The sequence below is a fragment of the Lonchura striata genome, chromosome Z (genome assembly GCF_046129695.1).
Source record: "Lonchura striata isolate bLonStr1 chromosome Z, bLonStr1.mat, whole genome shotgun sequence".
NCBI lineage: Eukaryota > Metazoa > Chordata > Aves > Passeriformes > Estrildidae > Lonchura > Lonchura striata.
Window position 1 is genome coordinate 28,364,426 of NC_134642.1, and position 25,490 is coordinate 28,389,915.

At 35.1% G+C, this 25,490-nt stretch overlaps 1 protein-coding gene across 1 annotated transcript in view; it reads right to left on the reverse strand.

Moving 5' to 3' along the window:
- Window positions 1–255: 255 nt before the first annotated feature.
- Window positions 256–25,490, reverse strand: part of CWC27 (CWC27 spliceosome associated cyclophilin) — a 94,442-nt gene continuing 69,207 nt past the window's right edge. The window contains exons 12-14 of the mRNA XM_021534375.3: window positions 20,615–20,724; window positions 17,691–17,794; window positions 256–663 (exon numbers count right to left, since the gene is read on the reverse strand). Of these exons, the coding sequence (XP_021390050.1) occupies window positions 501–663; window positions 17,691–17,794; window positions 20,615–20,724 (377 nt within the window). The 3' untranslated portion in view covers window positions 256–500. The remainder of the gene's footprint in view (window positions 664–17,690; window positions 17,795–20,614; window positions 20,725–25,490) is intronic.

Genomic DNA, 25,490 nt, shown 5'->3' on the forward strand with positions numbered 1-25,490 from the left:
CATTCTAAAAAGTACTGCATCATCTTAATTCTGTGTCAGAGTGATTCAGGCAGGCAAAGTTTATGTGTCTTTTAAACAATGAAAATAATTAAAATTCTACTTTCATAGAATCTTAAAAGCCTGAGGATGGGGTTTCCATCTTCTAACCTGACCCTCACTGACACAAATTTCCATTCATTATGTTGAAAACTTTTTGATTAACATATTGTGATTAAACAAAGATTTTGAGTACTGTAATTAAAACATGGACAAAAGTCAGGTCAGCTGTTTTATTAAATCCATCATTCTAAAAACCTTTAGAGAGGTTGGATATACAGTGAGAGCACTTGACCGCACAACTTAAGAAACAAATGATAGCTGTGCTTCAAAACTGCACAACAGGTTCTTGAGAGATTCCTTTTCACACTTGTCCAGTGGTATTTTTAGGATCAGCTTACAAAAGAGCCAGTGCTTTACTGCAGTCACTTTCCAAGGCAGCTCTGGCTAACTTTACACTCCTTTTATCTCCTTTCCTTTTTTTCTCTCATTATCTTTTTGCTTTCTTCTCTTCTCCTCTTAGTTACAGGATTCCGTGGATCATAGATCTCAAAAGTGTCTTCATCCTGCATGCTTGCATCTTTCACTTTTCTGCTTCTGTCTTCAAACTGAAGCACATGTGACATCCTACAAAAAAAAAAAAAAAAAACAAAAACCAAAAAAACCAAAACAAATTCCAACTCAGCAAAAGAATGGAAGCTACAATTTATAATTATGATATGCATGATAAGATTTCTGATTTATTTTTGGTTACAGCAAAAAAGAACTGGCCTAGGTTTCGGGTTTTTTTTTTTGTTTCTTTTTTTTTTTTTTTTGTTTGTTTGTTTTGTTTTGTTTTGTTTGTTTCTTAGAAGACTATTATATTATAAGGTGATAATTTTGTAAATACTCCTTTTATAATACAGCTAAATACAGACAGAGTTTTCTCTGGATTTCATTTCATATACTAAACTCTGTTTTCTTGTTTTCTTTTTCTATTTAGCATATCTTCCAAAATGTATGGCAAATTTTTCCCAGGAACAGGGAGTGTTTCTCAAGTTTTCCTATTAGTCACTTTAAACACCTTTCACCAGGGTGGAGGGTTTTACCAAAGTGGGGAAGAGTTTACATGGAAAATGTTTGAAGTAGGTACACAGAAGATCAAAAGGGGAATGCTTAATGTCCTGCTGCTCCACATTAACTTGGTTCAGATCATGCTTTTCAATTCTCAGAATACCAGACTAAACAAATGCCTTGTTCAATTCACCATTTTTCCTACTGTTCATTAGAAGTTTTCCCCCCATTAGATACTTCCTAATTTCAGTGAATTTCCAGTAATCTGAAAACATCACTGTTACATAATGGAGAACAGGCACACGTGAACCACAGGAGGTTCAACAAGGCCAAATACTACATCTCACACCTGGGCAACTGTTAATAACAACACAGGGTGAAGAAGAAGGGATTGAAGCAGCTGTGACAAGAGGAACTTACAGGTCCTGGTGGCTGAGAGGTTGGACATGACCCAGCCATGGCACTCACAGCCCAGAGAGCCAAACGTGTCCTGGGCTGCATCCAGAGCAGTGTGGGCAGCAGGGCCAGGGAGGGGATTCTGCCCCTCTGCTCTGCTCTGCTGAGACCCACCTGAAGGGCTGCATCAGCTCTGGGCCACAGCAAAAGAAGGATAGAACCAAAAGAAGGCTAGAGAGTCCAGAGGAAGCCACCAAGATGATCAGAGGGATGAAGCAGCATTCCTGTGAGGACAGGCTGAGAGTTGGGACTGTTCAGCCTGGAGATGAGAAGGCTCTCAGGAGATCTTACAGCAGTACACAACAGGACTTACTAGGCCAGCTGGTGACAGACCCTGTTGTTACATTTTTTAAGACAAGGGTGGTGAAACACTGGAATAGCTTGCCCAGAAATGTGGTAAATTATTTTTTCAGGTACAACTCATATATCAAGGTAAAAACACACTTACTTAACCTTTGGATTCAGTGTGATCAATTTCAAAAATGTCTTTAACTTTGATAGGACAGTTTAAGAACTTTACTGATCTAAATCTAAGCATATCAATCTCTATAGCATGTCTTTGTCAACCGTTTTTGCGACAGAAAATCCAGGAAAATGAGCAAGTTTCAAAAGGAAAGTTTTTGTGGCTAATGAAGTACTGCTTGCAACATGTAACACATCCTCAACTAAACAGTTTTCAAAGAGCTTTAGAGCAAATCTCCATACATAAATAAAAGGAGGGAGAACCAGCTCAGTTACTGCAAATTACAATATATTACTATTAAAGAAACCAGGAAAAAAAAAATCAAAGTATAGACCATACGTGATCTGCTTGAATGCTTTAGAAAATTCCTAAAAACAAAAATTGAGAATTTTCATCACAACTGATTCTTGACATATGTGTTTCATAAATACTTAAGGAGTTGTTTCCAGTGTAAGAAACTTAGGTAGTTTATAACTCTGTCCACACTACTAACACCCAAACTTGTTTTTTTTTAGTCATCTCTACAATTCAGAATAACATAATGTACCATCAGAGTGACTCATGGTTGCATATTTGTAGTTTAATTATAAAAACATTGTCTCACAGTGGAGGGACTGAAGTAATTTATTTTAGCTAACATGCTTTCTGCATTTGTCATATTCTTCTCAACTTATTAAAGAGACATATCAAATCCCTCTGTTCTAGTATGAATAAAGTACTGGTCTAAGAGATGGAGTCATTCCTGGGTGCATGGTTTTAAAGTGTGTTATAGGAGTGTAAGTAGAAGTGTAGTCACACTTAGTCCTTTCATCAACTCAGGTTTTCCAAGAATACTATAGCACAGGACATAATCTGCAGGATTCAACTAATAGGAATTAAAATTAAATACATCTCTAATTCTTGGGTCAGGCCATACAGTGCCCCAAGTAGTTTGCAAATTAGATGCAGGAGATTCAGACTAAGCAATATTTATTTCTCCCCAAGAACTGAAAGAAGTCATAGTCTCTGACTCTTATTCATAACTTTCCACTAAGATGTTCCCAGCTGTGATTAAAAATAAGCCAATATTAAGAAACTTTTTGATATTCCCAGAATCAATTTTAGATGCAGCATCTCAGAGGCAAAGCAAAATAAACACAGACTGCAGTGGAGATTTTAAGAAATATTTTTCTTCTGTGAACTTAAGCTTATTTTAGTAAGTCACTCTCCTTCCCAGGTAGATCTGTTCTGCATCTATATGAATGGTGAACCACAGTGAATACTGTTCTTCAAAGGAAATTATTTTTTTCTTTTTTAAAGGAACATAGGAAGCATTTAATAATTATTTCTATATTAAGCATTTGAATTTAAATTCATCTTACTCAAGTTCCTCTAACTGAAGTTTGCCTTTGCATAATTTTCCAAGTGCAGAGTTAGGGTGTAGTTCCACAAATACAAGTTTCATAAGTTTTCCTTGTTAAATTTATAGCTCTCTTCCCTTCTGCATGCTCCTGGGATTGGTGAGGAGCTGGCTGCCCAGTCATGTTTCGCAGTCACTGTGTTGAAAGTAATAACTTCATCCCTGTGTCTCTAGTCTTCAGAAACCCACTAACTTGTGCTTATCACTGATGTTAACAGCTCATTTTATATAAGAGACATTAGATTTTAAAGTCCACTTTTCTTCAAAATTTAAAAGATGAGAGGTAATCCGTTTTACCAAGCAAAACTCAAAAGAAAACAAAACCTTAATTTTGCAGCCTAGTTTTTTTGCTAAAAAGTTGTAAAATAAAATAGCTTGCCAAAACTGATTACTCTGGGTTTGAAGAACCTAGTTGTGCAAGTTGTTGTTCTTCCTAAATAGAAGATACAGTCACAACATTTCTGTTAAGATGCTCATCATCTTAACAGAAATGAATGAGCAATCTTTGCATGGATTTATTGCTGAAGAGGCTGATTTTTACCCTGACCAGATGACAGCATCCTACAAGTTGACCATGGTCCTATCTCATGTAATGGGGGAGAACCTGCCCTGCATTTCTCTACTTTCATGTTACTAAAGTAACATGTTACACTCAGTAGCTGGCTCTCTTCTGTATTCCAAAAATGGAATATCTTGAAACATTAGCCTGAAATACACAAATTAATTTAAGACAGTTTCAGAGACAGCACAGGATTTCAAAGGTATAATGATACTCTTGTGGCTTAGTGATATTCTCAGGTCAGCAAACAGATCAGGCTCTTTTGAACTACTCTAGTGAGACGGTAGTTGTAAGAAAAGATATGATATACTGTGATCCCTCTGCTTTTGAGATGTATGAGCCATGATGTATGAGCCATGGTTGTCAACCATGTGCCAGCTGCTGACAGGTGGTAGTCATGTTAAATGTAGCAAAAAGAGAAGCCCCTTGGTCCAACAGCTTTGGCCTTTCCAGAACCCCTTTTGGGAGAAACTGAAGTGGAAATCAGTGAACTGAATAATTTTGAATCTTGGCAAGACTAAGGAAGCACTATGCTTTTGCTCTTTTGAAGCTGAAACCTCCAGGTACACTCATGCATCAGGGATTTTTATACTAAATGAAATGAAAGTGCAAAGCTGTATTGCCTAAGACCACACTTGTTTTTCAAACTGATACAGCTGCTGTCTGCTACCACCTGCCTACTGCCCCCCTTGACTTTCCTTGCACAGGTGGCCCTAGAGAGCAAACCTCCTGGTGCCCGGAGGTAAACCTGGGACATTATCTTGCATTCAACTGTATCAGCACTTTAAACAGGAGATCACTAACAAGTGTGAGCAAAATTGCATCCTGCCAACTCTCTTGTAAGGGTAGTAGCTTCTGGCAGAGCAGCAGTAAATTCTTAAGCAGTTTTAGGTGGATACCTGCACTTTGGATGTGCAGTTGGTGCCATACTCTTTTTTACACTAAATGCATACAAAATAAATAAAGCAACTAATAATGTTGCTATAAAATGTAGAGTATCACAATTTTGAACATTATCGCTGTGTTTTATGATAATTATTGGTTCTTTCCATCAGGTTGCGTAAAATGAATGCAGAAGGAGTAAGTATCTGTGTCAAGAAATTCAGTTGTATTGTATTGGCTCTTTAAAAAATGGGACAATTATGAACCACAATTACTAGCAGTACCATTTGTTTCTGAGTAGAACATTGATTGAAAGTAACAGGCTTCCTATTTTCCCAATTTCACAAAGCATCCCATATTACAAAAAAACCCAAAAAAACAACGATAGGTACTCAAACACTACTGCTTTCTGTAAATTATATTATACTTAGTGCTAATTTTCCTTCAAACTCAATAAATATTGAAGTGTAAGCAAAAATGGTTAATGTAGGAAACATTCCAGCACTTTTCTTCCACCATCCACAAGATACCTAGGCAGTGGACAGAAAAGTAACTCAATTGAATAGATGAGAAAAGAGATGAAAATCCACAGATTCAAAGCAAATCCAAAGATCAGAGCAAAGGGGATGTCTCTCCCAAGGAAAAAAATTAGGCTATTCTGGACACTGTCACTCTTTCCACTCCCAGCAGAGTAGTGGGTGGCACAGGAAGAAGAAAGACATTTGAGAAACACTGAGAGACAGTGAAGAGACTAAAATAAAAAATTGGAAAAGGTAAAGACTAAAAAATATAAGAATGAGAAACAAAAACACAGAGAAAGAGACTTATCAAAATGTAAATCAAGTGAAGAAAATTGTCAAATCAAAAATATGAATAAATTTTGAATCAAGACGAGAACAAGAGTATGAACAAGGCAAAAAAAATGTCAAGGCCATAAAACAAAGGGAATTTTGAAGGAGGAAATACATTACTGACATCTAATATTTTTCCATTTAAAAAAAACATTTTTGAATTGAGATGTTACAAGTAAAGTAAGCCTCTTGGATCAGGCTGCTGTCGTTATTCCTTGCATAAGTGTGTCCAAGAGCTTGATAAATAATTTTGTAAATACAATGCAGCAGGAAAGAAGGAAGTATGTTTGTGTCTCTAATGAAATCTCCAACTATCACTAAGTGGTCTGTACAATACAACTCTTGTAAGTGAATTTTGCAGATTCTGTTTTCCCTGTCTCAACATCCAGATTTGTTTTCCTTCTTGTGTAACATAAACCATCATTTCTCTATTCATGCAAAGGAGTTTTGTAATCCAAGTTTCTCTCCGTTATCATTAAAAGCAAAGTAAAAGAAAAACAATTTTTTACCAACTAATTCAAGTAGTTTTGAATTCTCACAGCAATGAGGGTTGATATCCTAAGTACCATGATAGACCCAGTCTCAAAGATAGATTCATGTCTTTAATTATTGTTTCACACAGCCACTTCGGTCTCAAAAAAGATGTTTCAGAAAACAAATTCCTTGAGTATTGTATGTCTCATTAACATATAGTATGGAGCTGTGCTAAATTACCTACAAAAGCCTGGATGCCTTTATAGCATTTGGTATTTAAACTTTACATTGTATCACACATTTCCACCATGCCTAGTTTGTCAAACCAGGTATTATTTCACTTTAACTAAGTTAATATCAGAGAACCATAGAAACACTGAAGTTGGGAAGGACCTTTTGTATCAAAAAATTTGACCGCTGATTGAGCACTGCTGAGTGCACACAGCTACATGCATTTTAAATACCTCCAGGGATGGAGCCACTTCCCTGGGCAGCCTGTTCCTATGCCTGACAACCTTTGTGGTAAAGAAAATTTTCCCCAATATCCAATCTAAACCTTCCCAGTTTAACGCCGCATGCTCTTGTCGTATCACCTGTTAACTGGGAGAAGAGACTGACTCACACAAAAAACTTTCTAGTAATAACTTCTGGTCCTAGGTTTCTGTTGTGATTGTTACCACTAAGAGATTTCACTCTATCTTTTTTTCAGTACTTGTTTTCATCATTCCACATTCCTTGTTTCTCTTTCCTTATCTCCCTTTCTAATCATGTGATGTCTTGTACATTTTTTAATGCTTTCATAACACCCTGTATTTTTCATGGTGATTGACTTGATATTTAAAAAGGGAAATAAAGTTTGCTATTCGGATTTAGCAAAACACAAATAATTAGTTATTCCATGGAAGTTTTAGATGTTAAAAAACTGCTTAGAAGAGTAGTGAGAAGATAGTTAAAAATACAGCTATGAGCCATATTGCAGTCCACTTCAAATGTTAAGTATTCACATAAAATACTTACTACTTCAAAATAATATTGTTTCAATCCATGTTAGTGATTATGATACAGATTTTAAATAGAAATTAAAAAATTTACTATTGCTATAAACATCGCCCCACCCTGTACTCTCCTGAGGTTAACTGCAAGACCCAGTATTAGTTTACAATATTTCAGCTTTCAGCTGTTTGTCATGATTTTGACTGGGGTAGAGTTAACTTCACAGTGGCTGATGTGGGGCTGTACTTTGGATTTGTGCTGAGCACAGAATTCATAATATCAAGATGTTTTTGTTATTGCTGAGCAGGGCTCACACAGGGCCAAGGCCTTTTCTGCTTCTTGTGCTGCCACACTGGTGAGGGGCCTGGGGGTGCCTGTAAGGCTGGGAGCAGACACAGCCAGGACAGGTGACCCCAGCTGAGCAAAGGGAGATTCCAGTCAAGGTGACATCAGGCTCAATATGTAAAATGGGGGAAAGAAGAAAGCAAGAGAGATATTTGGAGTGATGGTGTCTGTCTTCACAAGTAACTGTCATGCAGGATGGGGCTGTGCTGTCCTGGAGGTGGCTGGACACCTGCCTGCCCAAGGGAAGCCAGGAATTAATTCCTTGTTTCACTCTGCTTGTGTGTGGGGCTTTTGCTTTCCCTATTAAACTCTGTATATCTCAACCCATGAGTTTTTTTTCACGTTTTAATCTTCTGATTCACCCTTCTGGTGGGGCAGTGAGTGAGCAGCTGCCTGGGGCTTAGCTGATGGCTGTGTTAAACCATGACAACAATGGACAAACCATGACAACTGCTGCTCTTGCACAAAGCAAAAATGTCTCCAGTGTTAAGTAAGTAAAACTGATGAAAACACACTTTAAAAATATTATACAAAGTCAGCCTGTATACTTCTGGTAACTTTAACTAGTCTTTTGAATTAGTATATTAGTAACTGGAGGACTGAAAATTGGCTTAACCTCTTCAGAATAACCAGCAAGTTTTGGGTCCTCCACAAACCAAAGAATTAATTGTCATTATTTTCTCTTTGTGTTGGCAGCATAAAATTATGAGAAAAGAACTTCTGCCGCTATTTTCTAAAATACTTTATGAGATAGTTTATTTGAACTGTAATATGCTTAGTTTTATCACAAAACAATCACTACCAAAATTAGAAAAGGAAACTAATAGTTTCACTAACCCTGTGACCTCCAGCTTAAAAAGAACCCCAAAGATACCAGGTTTTGCAAAGCTAATAACAAAGTAACCTAATAGTATTGTATCCTTGGATTGCTCAAGATAGTACTAAAAATCTTTTTCTCTTGAAAGAACATTTAACTGTAACTAACCTTCCAAGAGAAAGGGAAATCACCTTAACTATGAAAAAGCTCACCTTATTTGTAATGATCTGTGGGAAAATGTGATGACTTCTCATAATATCAGGAGAACTACGTTAAACTATGATAACTTAATTTTTCAAGCAATAAATATTTTTCTGAATAAAATTCAGTTACCTTGAGTTATCCTATCCTATCTTAATATTGCTTCTGTTCTATAACAATTAATATGTGTAGTATATTTTCACTACATCCTTGACCCCTTCACAAAAATGTTAGGTAGTTTGATTCAAGAAGATGGATGCTTTAAATGGACAACTGCTCCTGGCAGAGTAGACTGGTATGGAAGACTAAAATGCAAATTCCCCATGTTGCTCTGGACAGCACACAGTACAGAAAAGCTCTACACAGCATTTACTACAAGGACATGGGAGCCACCAAACGACCAGGGATCCATCCATTCTAGCATCCTGTCTCTGGCAATAGCTTGTAAAACATCTGACACTCTGAAGTCAGTCAGCAAATCACCACCCCAAGTTAACACAAGCAGTCACGCATTATTGTATCAACACAGCACAGAGTTGGAGTGAAAAGAAGGGTGAGGAGAGTATTTCCAGCACAAAAATACTCATATTTTCAAAATATTCAGATTTCTCTGGATACTCTCCCTTTTCTTTTGCCCTTCCCCTCTCATTCTGAATATAACAAAATCCTTACTTAAATTTGTCATTCAATGCAATGAAGTTGGAGTACTTGAAAAGGTGTGTAAATATACAGGAAGCTTAAGCCAGGCTAGTAAAGATTTAGAAGATTATTTCTTCATTCTTCACAAGATTTTCTGGCAATAAAAAAAGCCAGATTTCCAGACAGTAAATCTAACACTAGATATCCCTTGACTGAAGCATGTATAATTTCTGAATTTAAGTCAAACAGTAGTCAAAATTCAGATACTTAGTCCAAATAAGCTAAGATACAGAGGAATTAGCAAAAAATAAACAAGCAAAAAACCCCACTTTAAATGCTCTGAGTTTCTCAGACTTGCTGAACAGCTAGAGGCAATCAATACACAACGTCAGCAGAAGAACAGTTTGTTAATTTGGATTACTGACTAAAGCAGTGGGGTAGAGGGTGGCACTTACAGATCAAGCAAGGTCTGATCTTATTCTAGCAGTACAGGAGTGAAGGTGGAGATAAAACTGGAGCAAAAAAAGAAACATTTACAGCAGAAGATTTTTTCTTTTCTTCCTTTAAAGGTTAGTGGCAGTACTAAAACCCAAACAAACACTTATTTTTTTGCCAAATAGAAAAGAAACCTCTCTTTCCAATGTGTTTCTAATACAGACCTCTGGCATTCATTTATCCTTTGTAACAATCAAGTAAGTATTTTGTCAACTTTTAAAAAATGTAGTTGAGTAAATCAATGGCCTTAGCAGGAGAGACCTAATATAGAGCCAGTTTTTCCAGACTAGTGAAGGAACGCTGGCTCAAGTCTGGATGGGAGGAGGGGAATAAACATGGCTTTAATCCATCTTTGTGCCTCACTGGCATAAATTATAGCAGCACTTTTTCTGTCATTCCCCAAGCTAGCATCAGCATGTAAAACAGACTGCAGCTTAGTTTTCACGGGCTTACTGTGTTTGTCACAGTTAAGCTTCTGCATCTGAAGCTGCAAAGATTGGTGCTAATCTTGAGGAAGCCATATTTCATAACCCTATATTTGAGATTTGTTAGGAAAGAAAAATCTGCATTTAAAAAAATGTATCTAAAACAAGGTTTGTAAAATAAATATAACCAATATTTTTAGGTGTCTATCCTGAAGAACTTCACCCTGCAAATTTCCATAGTATATCTGCAGTAAATAAGAAATCCTGGAAATAAAATGGAACAAATTATCAAATGTATATGGATTAAATACTAACAGTGTGCACTGTGATTTAGCTATTGACAAAAATTAAAAATTATAATATAAAAACAGTCTGGCTAATTTCAGCATTTACCTGATTCTAAAATTGCTATTTCAATTTAAAAATACCCAAGTCTTATACTCTACAACAGACATTATTGGGAAGTGATATCTTGATACTGTTTTAAGACCCAATTGTCCTCTGTTACAAAACCTTTTACTGTGAGAATACAAGGTAAGTAAAAGATGTGTTTTTGCACTCCTAATTGTGTCATATTTTTCATGAAACCAGTCGTAATTATTCTGAAAAGAAATTCCTTGTATTATGAACAAAAACATTTCCTAAAAAGGATAGAGGGCATAACTATTGATGCTGGATAGAAAATACCTTAGTTTAATATGCAGATTTATTTTCTGTTTGTTCTAGACTAAAATGAAACTATCTCTACAAACTGGGTAAAAAATTGTACATTCAAATTGCAAGTATTGTCCTGACAAAAAGAACTCAGCATTAGCACCCAATGTTCCCACAATATTTAAGTGGCCCCAGTGACAGTTTTCTGAAATTCAGAATTTGGAACAGATTACAGTATCTCAGTATCTGACATATAAGCCAGCTGCACTTTAAATGATTAGCACTGAACTTCTATGAATTTTTTGTCCACAGAACCAGTAAATAAATAAAAACAGACCTATTCTCTTCAATTTCTGCTGAAATCAGGTAATCTGATCTATGTAAAGCATCACTGTGCAGATCAAGGTAATTTATGACGATGAAAAAGATATGTTTAAAAGCTTTCTAAAACACATGACATTTTAAACAGTATCTTTAAAGTATGCATGTCATTACATTCATTTGAATTGGTTTTAATCCTCATTATCTTACATGAGGTTTTTCACAAACAATTTATAGGACAATAGTTTTGGCAACACTAGTAATTACACAACATGGATATCAAACCATCCATTAAGCAAGACATACCTTTTTGTTTAAAACAGAAGACCTTGACTGTCACACAGTTTTCACAACGAACTTTTGTGCAAATTGGAAGGTATTTTCAGGTATTGACTTTTTAATTTTGATTTTAAAAAGTTAGTTTTTCCTATACCTCAAATTAACCAAGATTTAAAATAGTTTAGACTCAACAAAGGTAAGTAACCAGAAGAATTTTAGACTGAAAAACCATGTGAAAAACTACCACCTCATTCCAAATTCCCATTTTGCTCATTCTTTCTTGTCCCACAGTATATCTGAAAGCTGAATGGATTTATGTTATTTCAAATAAAAAGAAAGACCAAGTTTCAGAGTCTAGACATAATTCCAAAAAAACTTAAATGACTTATTTACATTTGTTGCTTAGTTACAGCTGTGATAGCACTCCACAGGGAAAGAAAAAGCTGATCTCTTCTAAAGATTAAGAAGCTTTATGTTTCACATGTAACACCTTACATTCCACCCAGGAAACATTACAGTGGTTCAGTTATGAAGCACTGGCATCACATGCTATTAATTAAATCAACTATGTAGCATGCTGGCAGTCTCAGTCAAATTCTGAAAGGCTGGAGAGTGCATAACTGAGTGAAGATAAAGGCCAGTGATGAGACCTGCATCCTGAAGAAGAAATCCTAAACTTCTAGCCAGGTGTAGAATCAAGGAAAAATTACTGGGCTTCACTGTAACACAAACTCTAAAATCAACTGGAGGTCTACTTGCAGCCCTGACTTGTGAATTGATGGGATTAATAACAGACCATATCCTTCTACTGAGGATGATACTGATTTTGGCCGAGTCCATAGTGGCAGCAATTTTAATGAACTTCACATAATCATGTCCATCTGGTAAGGAACAACTTTCACATGTTAATATTTCAGTTTCTACACTGAATATTGAAGGTTCAACAGAATGAATCTGGAATCTTCCATGAAGTCAAAACTGAAGAAGTAACAATGTAAAACTGTATTTATCAGAAATGAGATTACCAGCATGGAAATAGTTCTCAAGCAGGAATAGAATACTGCCTCAATGCAATGTTCATATTATAGAATCATAGAATGATGTGTGCTGAAAGGGACCTTTAAAGGTCACCTAATCCAACCCCACTGCCATTGGTTATCTGCCACTCCTGTGGACAACCTGTTCTAGTGCCTCTACACTCTGAGTAAAGAATTTCTTCCTATCATCTAATTTAAATCTCTTAATTTAAAATCATCACCCCTCATCCTGTTCCTACCTACCAAAGCAAAAAGTCACTCTCCCTCTTTCTTTTAATCACCCTTTAATTACTGAAATATCTATCACAATAAGGTCTCTCCAGAGCCTTCTCTTACCTAGCCTGAACAACCCTAGCTCTCTCAGTCTTTTCTCCCAGGACAGATAGTCCAGATATCATTTTTGTGCTCCTTTTTTGGAACAGCTCAAAAGAGTCCCTGTCTGTCCTGTGCTGTGGCCCAGAGCTGATGCAGCCCTGCAGGTGGGTCTCAGAGCAGAGCAGAGGGGCAGAATCCCCTCCCTGGCCCTGCTGCCCACACTGCTCTGGATGCAGCCCAGGACACGTTTGGCTCTCTGGGCTGTGAGTGCCATGGCTGGGTCATGTCCAGCCTCTCACCCACAGCACCCCCAAGTCCTTCTGGGCAGGGCTGTTCCCAGTCTGTGCTCTTGTCTGGGATTGCCGTGGCCCAGATGCATCACATTGGCCTTGTTGAACTTTATGAGGTTCACATGAACATGCTTCTCAAGTTTGTCCTGGTGCCCTTGGATAGTATCCCATCTTTCTGTGGTGTCACTTGCACTGCTCAGCTTCCATTCACTGCAAATGTACTGAAGGTACACTCGGGTCCCACTGCCTCTGTCACTGATAAAGATACTGAAGAGCATCAGTCCCAAAAAGTGGATGAATGGAGATGTCTTTTCAATCAAACCAAAAAATAACCCACCATCATTTCCTAGCCTATGTGTCTTCCACATCTTATAAAGTTCTGTAAACTTGACTGGTTTTATGTGCAATGTATAGTATTTTGGTGGTATGCAGTGATGATCATTTTGATTTTTCAGCTACTTGACAAAGACAATTAAGTTTTAAGTTCAAAAATGGTACTGAAGTTGAATACTGAATTTTTTGTGCATTTTGTCTGTGAGACTATAAATAATGGAGATCCTACAGATATATGCTAAATTGACTTCGCAATCAGGTGAGTTTTCAAAAAGAAATGTGGTGGATTCCTTACCACAGAAATTTCCACCAATTCAAGAGTTGTCATAGCACTAGATATACTTCAGTAATCCTGTAAATCTTGTAGTTTCAGGAAGTCTCCACTTGTTTTAAAAGATCAGAGGGAGAAGAGTGTAAATCCAGATTAAGGACATGACATGTATTTTTATAGCAGAAAATCTGCTCCTTCCACAAAAACCAATATTCCAGGTAGGAAAGTGTAGATACATTTCACAAGCAAGTAAGGTTCCTAAAAATTCTGCTGGAGAGCCCTGTTTTTAGGAGTAGACAGTTTAATGTCAAAGTGAACAGCTTAATGTGGTAATGGTTTGTTAGTTAATTTCCACTTATGACTATACTGGAGATGAATATAATTACAGAACATATGTATAGTATGAAGTTTTGAATGTTTATTGGAGTATCCAGAATTCACGTTATTGTGGCAAACTGGAGCAGCAGTATGAAAAATAGGATACAAAAAGTGTAAAGTTTAAAAGTGCAATGGCTAAATTCCAATAAGAGTGATCAACAGTATAGGGACAGGACAGAAATAAGTTAGGCAACATTTCAATACGAAAGGATTTGTGGCTTAGAAAGGAATGGAAACCAGGTATGAAAAAAACAGCAACAAAAAAGTAATCCTTCCACTCAACACAGACAGACTTAGCTGAATGCTGTATCTAGTCTCGGATTTCACATTTTGAAGGAAGCACTTGGAACACTCAGAATTACTTGATCAAAGGGTGTTTTACAGTATTAAGTATCACTCTTACCCTAATTAAGAGGAAAATTTTGCATAGATTAACTGAAACAATTTTTGAATGTACTTGATTTCACTGGAATTTTTTTATCCCATTGCTGGATTCTCTCTATGAAAAATATTGTGTCATGTTCACAGGATCTGCATCGTTAGTTTCATTATCTGCAATTGTTGTAACACTTTCTGGAATGAAATCTATCTTTGACTATAGTTGCAACTATTTGTTCTTATCATCAGAACCTGAAGTGTCACTACTACCTGAATGGGTATCACATGCATGCAACTATATGTGTTACAGTAAATCCTACACAGTAGCAGCAGTGTTCAGAATAAGGGTAGTCTGTGCAGTATTTTCTCATTCAAATTCAGGTCTATCGAGTAAAACAAGTAGCAAGTATAAAGTAAATCCCAGCTGGGTCTTCTGTTGTGACATATTTGTTTTTCATAATATTAGCCTCTAAGCAAATGATACCCCACTGCCACTGTGATTGACCTCACCTATATTTTTGGGAAAAGTCTTCTTGGTTAAGATTCTAAGCCAAGAATGTAACTAAGTTCTGCTAGATAATCTCAACCTACCTCTGCAGCACTCTACACAACCTTCAAGAAAAAAGAATATAGTAATGCATCTGAGTCCTTCTTATTTGGATTGTAAGTGAATAAAGAACAACTAGTGATCAAATAGTACTGAGACCATCTAACAAGTCATCAAGAGGAAAGCACAAGCACTAGTTGTCAACATGAAGCCACAAGGAAAATAATAGCTGGAAGAACACAGATCAAGAATGTCTTTCTAAGGAACCCAGATGCTGTAAAATTGTGTCCACTTACTTATTGTCAGACATTTTTATTCTTTGACTCCTCCTTTGAGCAGATACCATGTTTATTATGGTATTTTTGAATTCTGTAAGGGAAATTGGATTTTGATTGCTGCAGACAAATATAGATAACCATTCTTACAGAACAGTAGAGGTTGCAATAAAATGTCTCAGCAAAGATTCTGATATCCCACGTTACAACTTAGTCTTACGCATTTCTCTTTAGCACTCCTCACAACATTTCTTCAGATGTGTTCTTAGACAGTAAAGTCTGGTAATAATTATCAAACACCATACACACTGTTTACAATAGAGTCATATTTCTTCCTTTTTTATTGCATAAAAAGTAGAATGCTGCTGAGAAGTGCCCAAACGTCTGCTATGTGCCATGCCAATACAGCAGCTCAGCCAAATATGCAGAGAGAAGTTTGCCAAACAAAAGAAAACATAACAAATTGGTAATGGTTTCTATCTTGACGGAGAATGAAAATTATACCTCAATGTGTGGCCACTCATGGACACATAAAAATGTCTCAGAGGCAATCATTTTACCTCAGATAACACACCCTGACAGTAGAGCAAAGCATACTGGCACGTTTTCCCTTTCCATAAAAATAGCAATTATGACCTACAAAATGGCCTGGAGGAACCATGTTGTATGTGTGTATCATATATACATATGCCATACATTAATTGCATTTCATAAAAATCAAATAAAGTGAGTTACTTTCTTTTGAGAAGTAGATTCAAATTAAGAAAGAATTTTAAAATGTAAAGTCACTATAGTTATCTCAAATATTCCTATACAACAAAGGTACTGAAAATGTAAATACTTAATCCAAAATATGCAATTTAACTTTCTGAGTGCTTCACACAATAATTAATAGCTTTCAGAAGATTTTGTTGCTTTGTTAACATTGTTTATAGTCAATTTGTGTAACATACATTTTACAATTTACTTGGCCTCTAATTAAATTATTTGAAAACAGACTGCCTCATCTGTCTGTAAAGTTAACATGAACACTTACTGAGCTGCAAAATTAATGATATTATTAGTCTATTATGTAGTTTCATACTAAGTACTTGTTTTAGTGCAATTCTGAATGTAGTATTGTTTTCTAAACAAAAATACAACTTCATAACCTGAAATTACAGCACTTAATTCAGTAGGAATTACAGTGGATAGCATTACTGACTATTAGATATCAGGAGTTTCTCAAAAAGAAATAGGAAAGATATGTTTGAACTCTATAAAAGTATTTAAAAGACTGGTTGTATTACTGTGACAAGAAAAAACATGAATATCAAGTTCATAAAATGTTCATAAAAAGCTCAGATAAAGGACTCTCATAGTGGACATAGGTTTAGACCAGATATGTGGAAGTATTTCTTTACCAAGAGGGTGACCAAACACTGGACAAGGCTTCCTAGAGAGGAGGTCAATGCCCCCAGCCTGTGTTCAAGAGGCATTTGGACAATGCCCTTAACAACATAGCTTTTGGCCTGCCCTGAAGCTGTCAGGCAGTTGGACAGGACGATTGTTGTAGGTCCCTTCCAAATGAAATAGTTTCTGTATAATTCTTGGAGGACTTAGAAGCACTTTGGTAGCTCAGAAGGATCTCAAAATATCAGTGAAATCCAAGGATCTAGAAATTTATTTTGTATGCTATCTCTCATCCTCAAATAACCTGAGGTAGGAAAAGACATAATGGAGGAAGAAAACAGTTTGAAGAAGCAATAAAATAATTTAAAGTCATCTGATTTACAGAAATATTGGTTGTCTTAAAACATTTGCCAAGAACTTTGTTAAAGTTTCTATTTTATTGGTAATTTTACTGCAGCTCCAATGCCTTATGTACACAACTATGAAAAAATTGGAGGCAGAGACTGCCTATTTTGTTGGAACAGCTGTAGTTTTTGCCTTATAAATGGAGATGACATATCCTTACAAAACGTTTTTACTAAGATTTATTTTCTTTTTTTCCAGTTTTTTTTTTTTTTTTTTTTGCATTACACCTACTTTTAACAGCATGCAACCTAGACTTTCAAGATCACACTTCAAATCATATTGATTTTTATCCCCTTGATTACCTAAGGTGGGTAGTTTGCATGAAAGATGAATATAAGACACCGGGGTACACACTGATTCTGACTGGGAAGCATTACAGCAGTAACTTCTGCAGTGCTTTATCAACTTCAGTAATACCCCACTGCCTTGGGGTCCCCCTACACTTCAGATGAGTCAGACTATCTTCATCTCATCCATCATTTAAAAATACTTACTATGCTCAACACAGTTTTAGAAGGATTTAAAACTACAGTACACTAAATGTCATTTATCTCATGACTTATTTTTCAGAGTGCTAAGCCAGTACCTTTTAGCTGACTCCTAATGAAGCAGCTGCCTTCACATTTGGTGTTTTCTACTACTCAAATTTACGCTTACCAGTGTGACTATGTTTGTACAGCAGGATTTGTATTAGTAAACACAGAAATCCAAAGGGAAAAAAACTCACCATCCTTCGTCATTATCTACATCAGGTTCGGAAAGCTCATTTTCAGGAGTTTCTTCAATTGCCTGGGTTAACTTTGTTTTAAATCGGTCTAACAAAGCCAATGTCTGAAATTAAACACATGGTTTTAGAGAAATGTTGTATTTCTACACACCAACAGGCATATACAACATTTTTATTATTTTGAGAAAAAGCACAATGAGAGTGATGTTTCACATGAATTTGGAAGAAATACTCTAGAGAGGCAAGTGAGAGAGAGGCAGTGGTGGGTGTGAGAGTGGGACTGCATGGAGAGCGCTGATGGAGTGAGTGGGCAGGCAATGCTGAGGCAAGAAGAGCAACCAGGGAGGGGCCTGTCAGGTGTGAAAAAGCACTTCTCTCACTATCTAGTGAAGTAAAAAGGAGTATTTGAGGAAAATAATACTTGTAACAACTTACAGAATAAAACAGCTGATTAAATAACAGTGCTGACAATGAATTCTACTTTTTGGACATGCTACTGTCCTCTTTTAAAGTAATCCACTGTATAAATTACAAACCATTCAAGCCTTGAAGACCCAGTTTATCTGATATTTATATACTTTATATTGGTGATCTTTTAAAATATGCGTGGACATTGAAAAAAATTAAAGTTTTTGTCTAAAAAAAAAAATGAACCAGTTTAACTAATTCTGCAGATACAGGTTCTTATGCTGCCCACATAAAGCTCATACTCATTTAAATCTGCTGTTTTATTCTCAAATGAACATTGCCTGATCTTTCAGGGACAATGAAGTCACCAGATTGCAGATGACACCATAGTTCTTGAAGATTCTCTTGAACATTCTCTGAAGATCACACCATAGTTCTTGTTTCTGATAATCTCAAATGGGAGTTTGATTATACAAAAGTCATATGTCTAAGCCTTGTAATGGTAGATGGGGGCTCTTCAAAAAAAAAGCGAAGAGCATATGAATAAATTGCACAGCCCACAGTTTTTTTTCTTTTTGCTGATATTTGAGACATTCCTGAAAATGAAAGCATCAGGGAGTAAGTGCCTAACTGAATTTATGTGGCAGGCTCCATTTGATTCGTAGGTGATAGGTTGGCAACCTATGTTGTAAAACACCTCTGTATGGCTGTGTAGTTTTGTTTGGTCAAGTTTTTCAAATTTAAAAGAATAAAAACTAAACAAGAATAGAAAACAGAAATAGGAAATACCAGAAGTGTTCACTGGAATCAAATTTCCTTCTGGGAGCAATCTTAACTTGAGGAGTTTCCTGGCCTTTGAATTCTTTCAAAAACGTATTTTAGCACTGCCAAGGGCATACTTTGGAGGACTTTTTTTGCATTTACTTTCTTCATTTTCTGTCTAATCTTCTGTTTAAAGCGAGAGAGAGGAAAGTTTTGAGGATATTTGGGCCTGCAAATCATTCTAGTTCTATAGCTTTCCATACTATTGTAAACAAATACTGTACTTGAAACACCTGAGACAGGAAATCTTTGCTGAAGTCATCAGAAGGAAACAAATTGACCCTTTTAATATGAAACTGTGACCAAAAAAAGCCACATTCCTTGCGTCTAGTCTAATTTTTTCTGGTGACAGCATTCCTGTGAAAAGACCTGATGACAGAAATAATGTTGCAATATCTTAGTAGGATTTTTGCAGTGAGTCATTAGATGCTATACTGTGCTTTGAATAACTTTTTAATTTGACTGTTGCTGAATAGGAGGGCTAGGACTTCCATTATCTAGCATTTTAGGGAAAGATTCCCTTTTTCCCTCTTCCTTAACTATTGCACTGAGGATGGAAAATGGTCTTGTGCTCTAGGATCAGTTACAAGGAGCGCAGGATGAGAAGAGGCTCTCCACAAGTGAAATGGATTACAAAGAACTTATTAGTTATTGTTGAATAGTTGCCAGCAGGGTTACATAAATAAAAATTAACATCTCCTAGAATATATATCCCTATCATCTCATCTTGTTTTCTGGTGATGTCCACGGCAGGACTGATATAAATTCATTAGACATGGTTTTAAGTCCCTTGATCCACACTGCCAACAGAGCTTTAGTACTCTTTGATTCAAAGATAATGGGATTTTGAATGTACAAAGTTTCCATAAACTTCTTAGTTTAGGGCTAAATCAGCTTGCTGCATATATAAAGGTTTGCCAAATGCTGCTCTGAAGTTATTAAACCTCAAGTTTCCAATCTCTTCTGGATTCAACATGTGAACAGGAACATCTTCGTAGCTGAACTGACATGCACTTACAAACCAATGTGTTTGATGCACAACACAGATTTTAGGTCGGTGGATATTTCCACTTCATAGGCAGTTTAGTATATTTGACAATTTCAGACTTTCCTATTTTAGAAAAAACAAATGCCTTTGTACAGCAAACCTTACTTTGCTCATATTAGCTTATTAAAGCCTAAAGACACACTAACTAATTGTGAATAATGACTTTAATTGTATGTAAAACATCTTCACTTTTTATAGTGCTTATAAACTATTTCTTTCATTTCACAAAAAGAAGTATTGATGAATTTAATATTTTAAACTGTAATTTAAAATGTTAAAAACCCCAGCTATAACAAATGCCAAATAGGCAAACTTCTGTCCCAGTGTTATTTTATGGCAAGGAAAGCATAAGGTGAAGAAATGAGAATTCTTACAAATGGAATCAAGGACACCTTTTCGTGACCAGCATTTCCTTTCAGAAGATTTCAGTAACTAAACTTGGAGCCCTTTCAAACACACATTGAAAACTGACATACCTGTCTACTCGGGTAATGAAAATATTTATTTTTATGAATAATAACTTCCTTGGAAATTGAAACAACAGACTTTAAAACTTTGCTTTTTTACAAATTAGGAGATAAACATATTCAAAAATGAACATAATTAATTTTCTGGATTTTTGTTGCCCAGGCTATCAAACTATTACCTGATCTTCACGGGAAGCTCCTTTCTTTGGTTGCTGCTTTCTCTTGTCTTCATATTTTCTCTTCTCCTGAAGGTATTCTTCAACAACACTGTTTGGAGCAGGTTCCTCCTCTGAATAAGGAAACATATTTGGTTAAACAAATTTAGTTTGGTTTCATGATTTAGTGTCTTTTTGTAGATAAAATACCAAGCAAAACACTCCCATAAAACATTTCAGTTGTACTGCTTTCTCACCAGTAGAATGATTTGCTACTTGCTGAAATGAAAAACACAACACTGCACTGGGCAGAGAATGAGTCAAAAGATTTTTGTTTCAATTATATTTTACTATGGAGCCAGGGAAAGCAGGATAGCAGAAATAAAACCTCTGATGAAAACTCTTAAAATTCCTTTAACCAGATGACCTTAATTTCTTCAAATCTTTCATGTAGCAGTTGAAATGTTACATGTATTAATATTCTGTGACTATTTGTTCAAAAGGAAACAAATACAATTTATAGAAAATTTTGCAGTTTTCCTCTTTTGCAGGCTGAAGTAGCCACAAATCAAGTCCTTGATTTTGCAATACAGAAAAAAGTCAGTAACATCTACATTTTTAACAGAGTCCATGTTGTCAATCATGAATAAACACTTTTTTATATAACTCTTCAGGAATAAAACTTTTTTTTATAAAGTGATATATGGATGAGTCAGGAGCTACTCTTCTTTGTCTTTTTTTAACAGTGTCTTCACTGTAGAGTATTCACTGTCCCATTAAATTATTAATAAGTGAATTATTCATTAGTAGTTTATGAGAACAAAAACTGAATTGGAAAATTGATCAATACCATATATTCACATTATTTTCTCCTGCTTGGAACAGCATTAAGACATTGTACATATTGATTTATTATACTTAAAATTTATGTACACATATTTACACAACTGTTATTCCTGGTAAAAAACAGAATAAACCTCCTGGATATCCATTGCAAATGATTAACATTTGCAAATGAAAACATTTCTGAAGAAAACTGTTTCAAGAAATTTCAGGATCTATGGCCTGAAGAACTCTAAATCTAAATGAATTTGTTGTTATCAGGTTTTTTAGATGACTGCTGACAGCTATACAGAAAAAGTTTCTTATTCCAAACTAAATTTCTATTGCAACTCAAGTTTTCTATGAAGTTTATAAACACAGCAGTTTGTAATAAAAAGAAATAAATTTGTAATTATATAGCTACATATAAAATATTTGTTTACCTATTTCTACAAATAAAATGTCTCATTTCCTTTTTATCTTATTTCCTATATTGCATTTAAACAACACTTAAACACTTTCTACATTGCATTTAAAAGGTACCAGGGAGAATAATCAAACATACTTAATACCATTCAGAGCTGGGTTTTTTTGCTGTTTTCCATTTGATATGCTGGATATAATAATGAACAGAGTATGGCAGGTATCAGCAAGACAAAGAAAGAAAAATCCATCTTCCAGAATGACCAAAATAGATAAATGCATACACACACACATTTAGGGATGATTAAACAGCTGCATGAATGAAATAAAATCTGCCATAAAATCTCATGTGGATAATATTAGATGAACTGAGGAGAACAGAAGTTCATGAAAAAACTACCATATAATGAAAAATCTCAGTATTTCCCCCTATTATGTCAATCTTTTTTACTAATTAAAAATCTAGTTCTTAATTCAAGACCAACCCCTTGTCAAAATAATACATTAGTTTTTACATAAATGCAAGTATTTGGACTGTTGACTATCTGGAAACAACCTAATGTCTTCTTTTACTAACATTTAGCCCCTAGATAAATAATTTGATGTACAAAAACATCTGATTCCTTATAAAAAACAACTTTTCAGGTGAAATTTACCTAAATGAGTGCTTCGAAGGGAATAACATTTACCCCATGATCAATATAATTGACTGTCTATGACAAACAAAAGAACTGAAAAGAGTGTTCTTGAACATATTTGAAAATACCAGTCACAAACTGGTATTTGATATACATATGCTGAATTTAAAGATGTGATTCTTAGTCATATAGGTCTTTTGACTAAAATTTAGTTTAATGTAGTGCAGCTCAAATACAATTCTTATATAAAAAGGGTAAAATTTCCCAAAGCTGCGTGTTTGTGTGTTTTTATCACACTCCTATGTGTTGTGCCACTTACTGTTAATACAAGTAATTTAAATTTCAGTTAAAGTCTTCTTTTGGTATTATTGTTTCTTGGGTCTTTGTCAAAGGTTTTCTAATCCTCAACTTCATGCTCTCTGCCTCCTAGAAAAGCCTTTTCATAACTCAGACAAAAGATAATTAGATTCACTTGAACTAATTTCAGAGTAAACTGAAAGAGTTGTGCACTTGTACACATCATATTTTTCTAATTTTCATTAAAATAACCTAAAAACATGCTTGCATTTCTTCACTAAGTCTTATAACCTATCACATAACATTTAAAGCAAGCAACAAAATAGGAAGGACTTTCAAGAGCTCCTAAGTCAAAGGGTTATTAACATTTTAAAACTTGAAAACTCCAATGATTACAAAATCACAGAGTACTTTTTAATAGAAATTATATATTCAGTTTTTGATAAGCAGGATTTTTTTGATAAAATTACTTTGTGTCTGACTTTTAACTAGCAAGCAAGGAAAAAAGTCCAGAAGAGAGAGACTTGGTGGGAAGAAACCTTTTTAAATGTAAAAGTAGATTGCTGCCTACTACTTTTTATCTCCCAGTCTGCAGCCAAGATTCCTTGCAAATCTTTTGCAGTTGAATTGAAAATAAGAGGAACAACAGCACTGTATGATGGACTTGACCTTCACATCAAGCTTGACAAATTTAGGTCCAGCTTGCTCATTAAGTAAAAGTACAAAGATCGTGACTTTGGTACTAATCTCCTTAATCCAAGAGGATTTATTCAGACAAAAATTAATGAAAAATTACATGGATACACAGAAGTAAAATAACAATTAAATTAAATTTAGGTATTACAAGATGCAGAAGATAATTTAAGTTACAGGAATCTTGTTCCCTAGGAGGATCTCATCACAAAGTGTAAATAGCATGAAGCAAAGAATTTCTTCTTTAGTTTGAACAAGCTGCTGTGTATATTCCATCAGTAAGGAAGGTGAAGAGGAAAAAAAAAAAAGAAAACAGATAACCTTCCTTATTGAAAATACATTTCATCCTACTTTCAAAAGAATTTATAAGTACATTGTTATTTATGTAAGCTAGCTTGAGTTTCCACCAAGAAAGTCTTCACCTTACTGGGTCAAAATAATTTCTTTCAGACAGATTCTTCTATCCTGAAATGATGGCAAATACATGCCAACATGATGATGTAATCTAACCTAAAACTTTGAGTTTGGGACATGGTTTACAGTGATAGTCTGAAACTAAGGAGGAAATTCTGAAGTCTTTAAAACTGAAAGGAGGATACTGATTTTTAAAAAATATGAAAGACCGTATTTTGCTCACACTTAAATAAAACAGTTCAAATGATGTTTTTAACTACCAAATGGAGGAAGTAAAACAAAGGCAAAACTTGATCCAAGAGCACTAAACTGAAACGAGTGGATGGTTTAGAAATCATCAGTTCCTTATAAGAAGTGAAGAAGGAAAGAAAGCTTGGTAATTTTAAGCTTAATTCCTAAAGCATCTGGTACATTTAACAACATAACAAACTTTCAACACAAGATATATCAGAAGTGTTCTGTTTTCAGAATTGCAATTTTATCTTCCATTAAATGAAACCAAGAAATATGAATTCTAATTCAGCTGCCTATGGCAGATCAGAACAGCATGATCACTGCTTATGCTCACATTAATATTTCTCTTGAAGACTGGGCTCCATTCCTAGCACTGCAGGTGCCATAACAAGTCCACCAATTGTGGCACAGATAAGGTACAATTTCACTGCAGGTCTGAGAGTATGCATACAATTTGTCATAGTACAAACCTTTTTAAACAAATTTTGTAGTAATTACTGTTCTTATATCTGTATGCAATTCTACAGATTTTACTTCCTTTTAAGAAAGAGATAATGAAGCTGTGCATAAAACACTTGTTGGAAAATGAAACTAATTTTGTTTGGTGAAAGTATTACCAGAAACACATATGAAGGGTAGAAAAAAATACATATTATGACAGAGAAAAACACATGCTGATTCTGAAGATTTAATGTAACCATAAAAAAAACAAGAGCCTATAGCACTGAAAAGGATCAATGAAAGACATGATTTTTCTTTGATGAGATACAGATAGCATGCAGATATTTACATACTTAAATATTCTATATTAGAAAACGTTCTGGATATGTAAAACTATTAACTATTGTAATGAAATTTTCATATGTCATCATAACTTTATGCAGAACTGAGGTAAGATGACAAGAAGGATGTACAAAGATGCATACATAAAAAGGCATTCCAATTTATTTAGCAGGGTTTGTGTTTGAAATGTAGCAGGCCCATAAATTTTTTCAGTATCCAAAATGTATTCTTTAGGAACTCAGATGACAGATTTCATATGATAAAAGACCTACTGGTGGTCAGTAATTCCACAAAATGCATGGCATAGCTACACTAAATACCAAAGGGTGAAAAAACCTCAAAAACTTCTTGTTTGAAGAGAAAGTAATTATGATTGAATGTTTTGGTGAATTTAAATAAGAGATCTAAAACATATTCCTGTATTAGTTCAGTATATTCCACTTTCAGCTCATCAATATTCAGTTTATATTGCAGTTTTTGGAATTGTAAGGGTATGCAGTACTCATTTTAAAAATCTTACTGAGACTGAAATCTTAAAAAAAGTTGTTTTTGCTCCAAACCAAACAAAATCCTCAAAAAATATAAAATAAATTCTA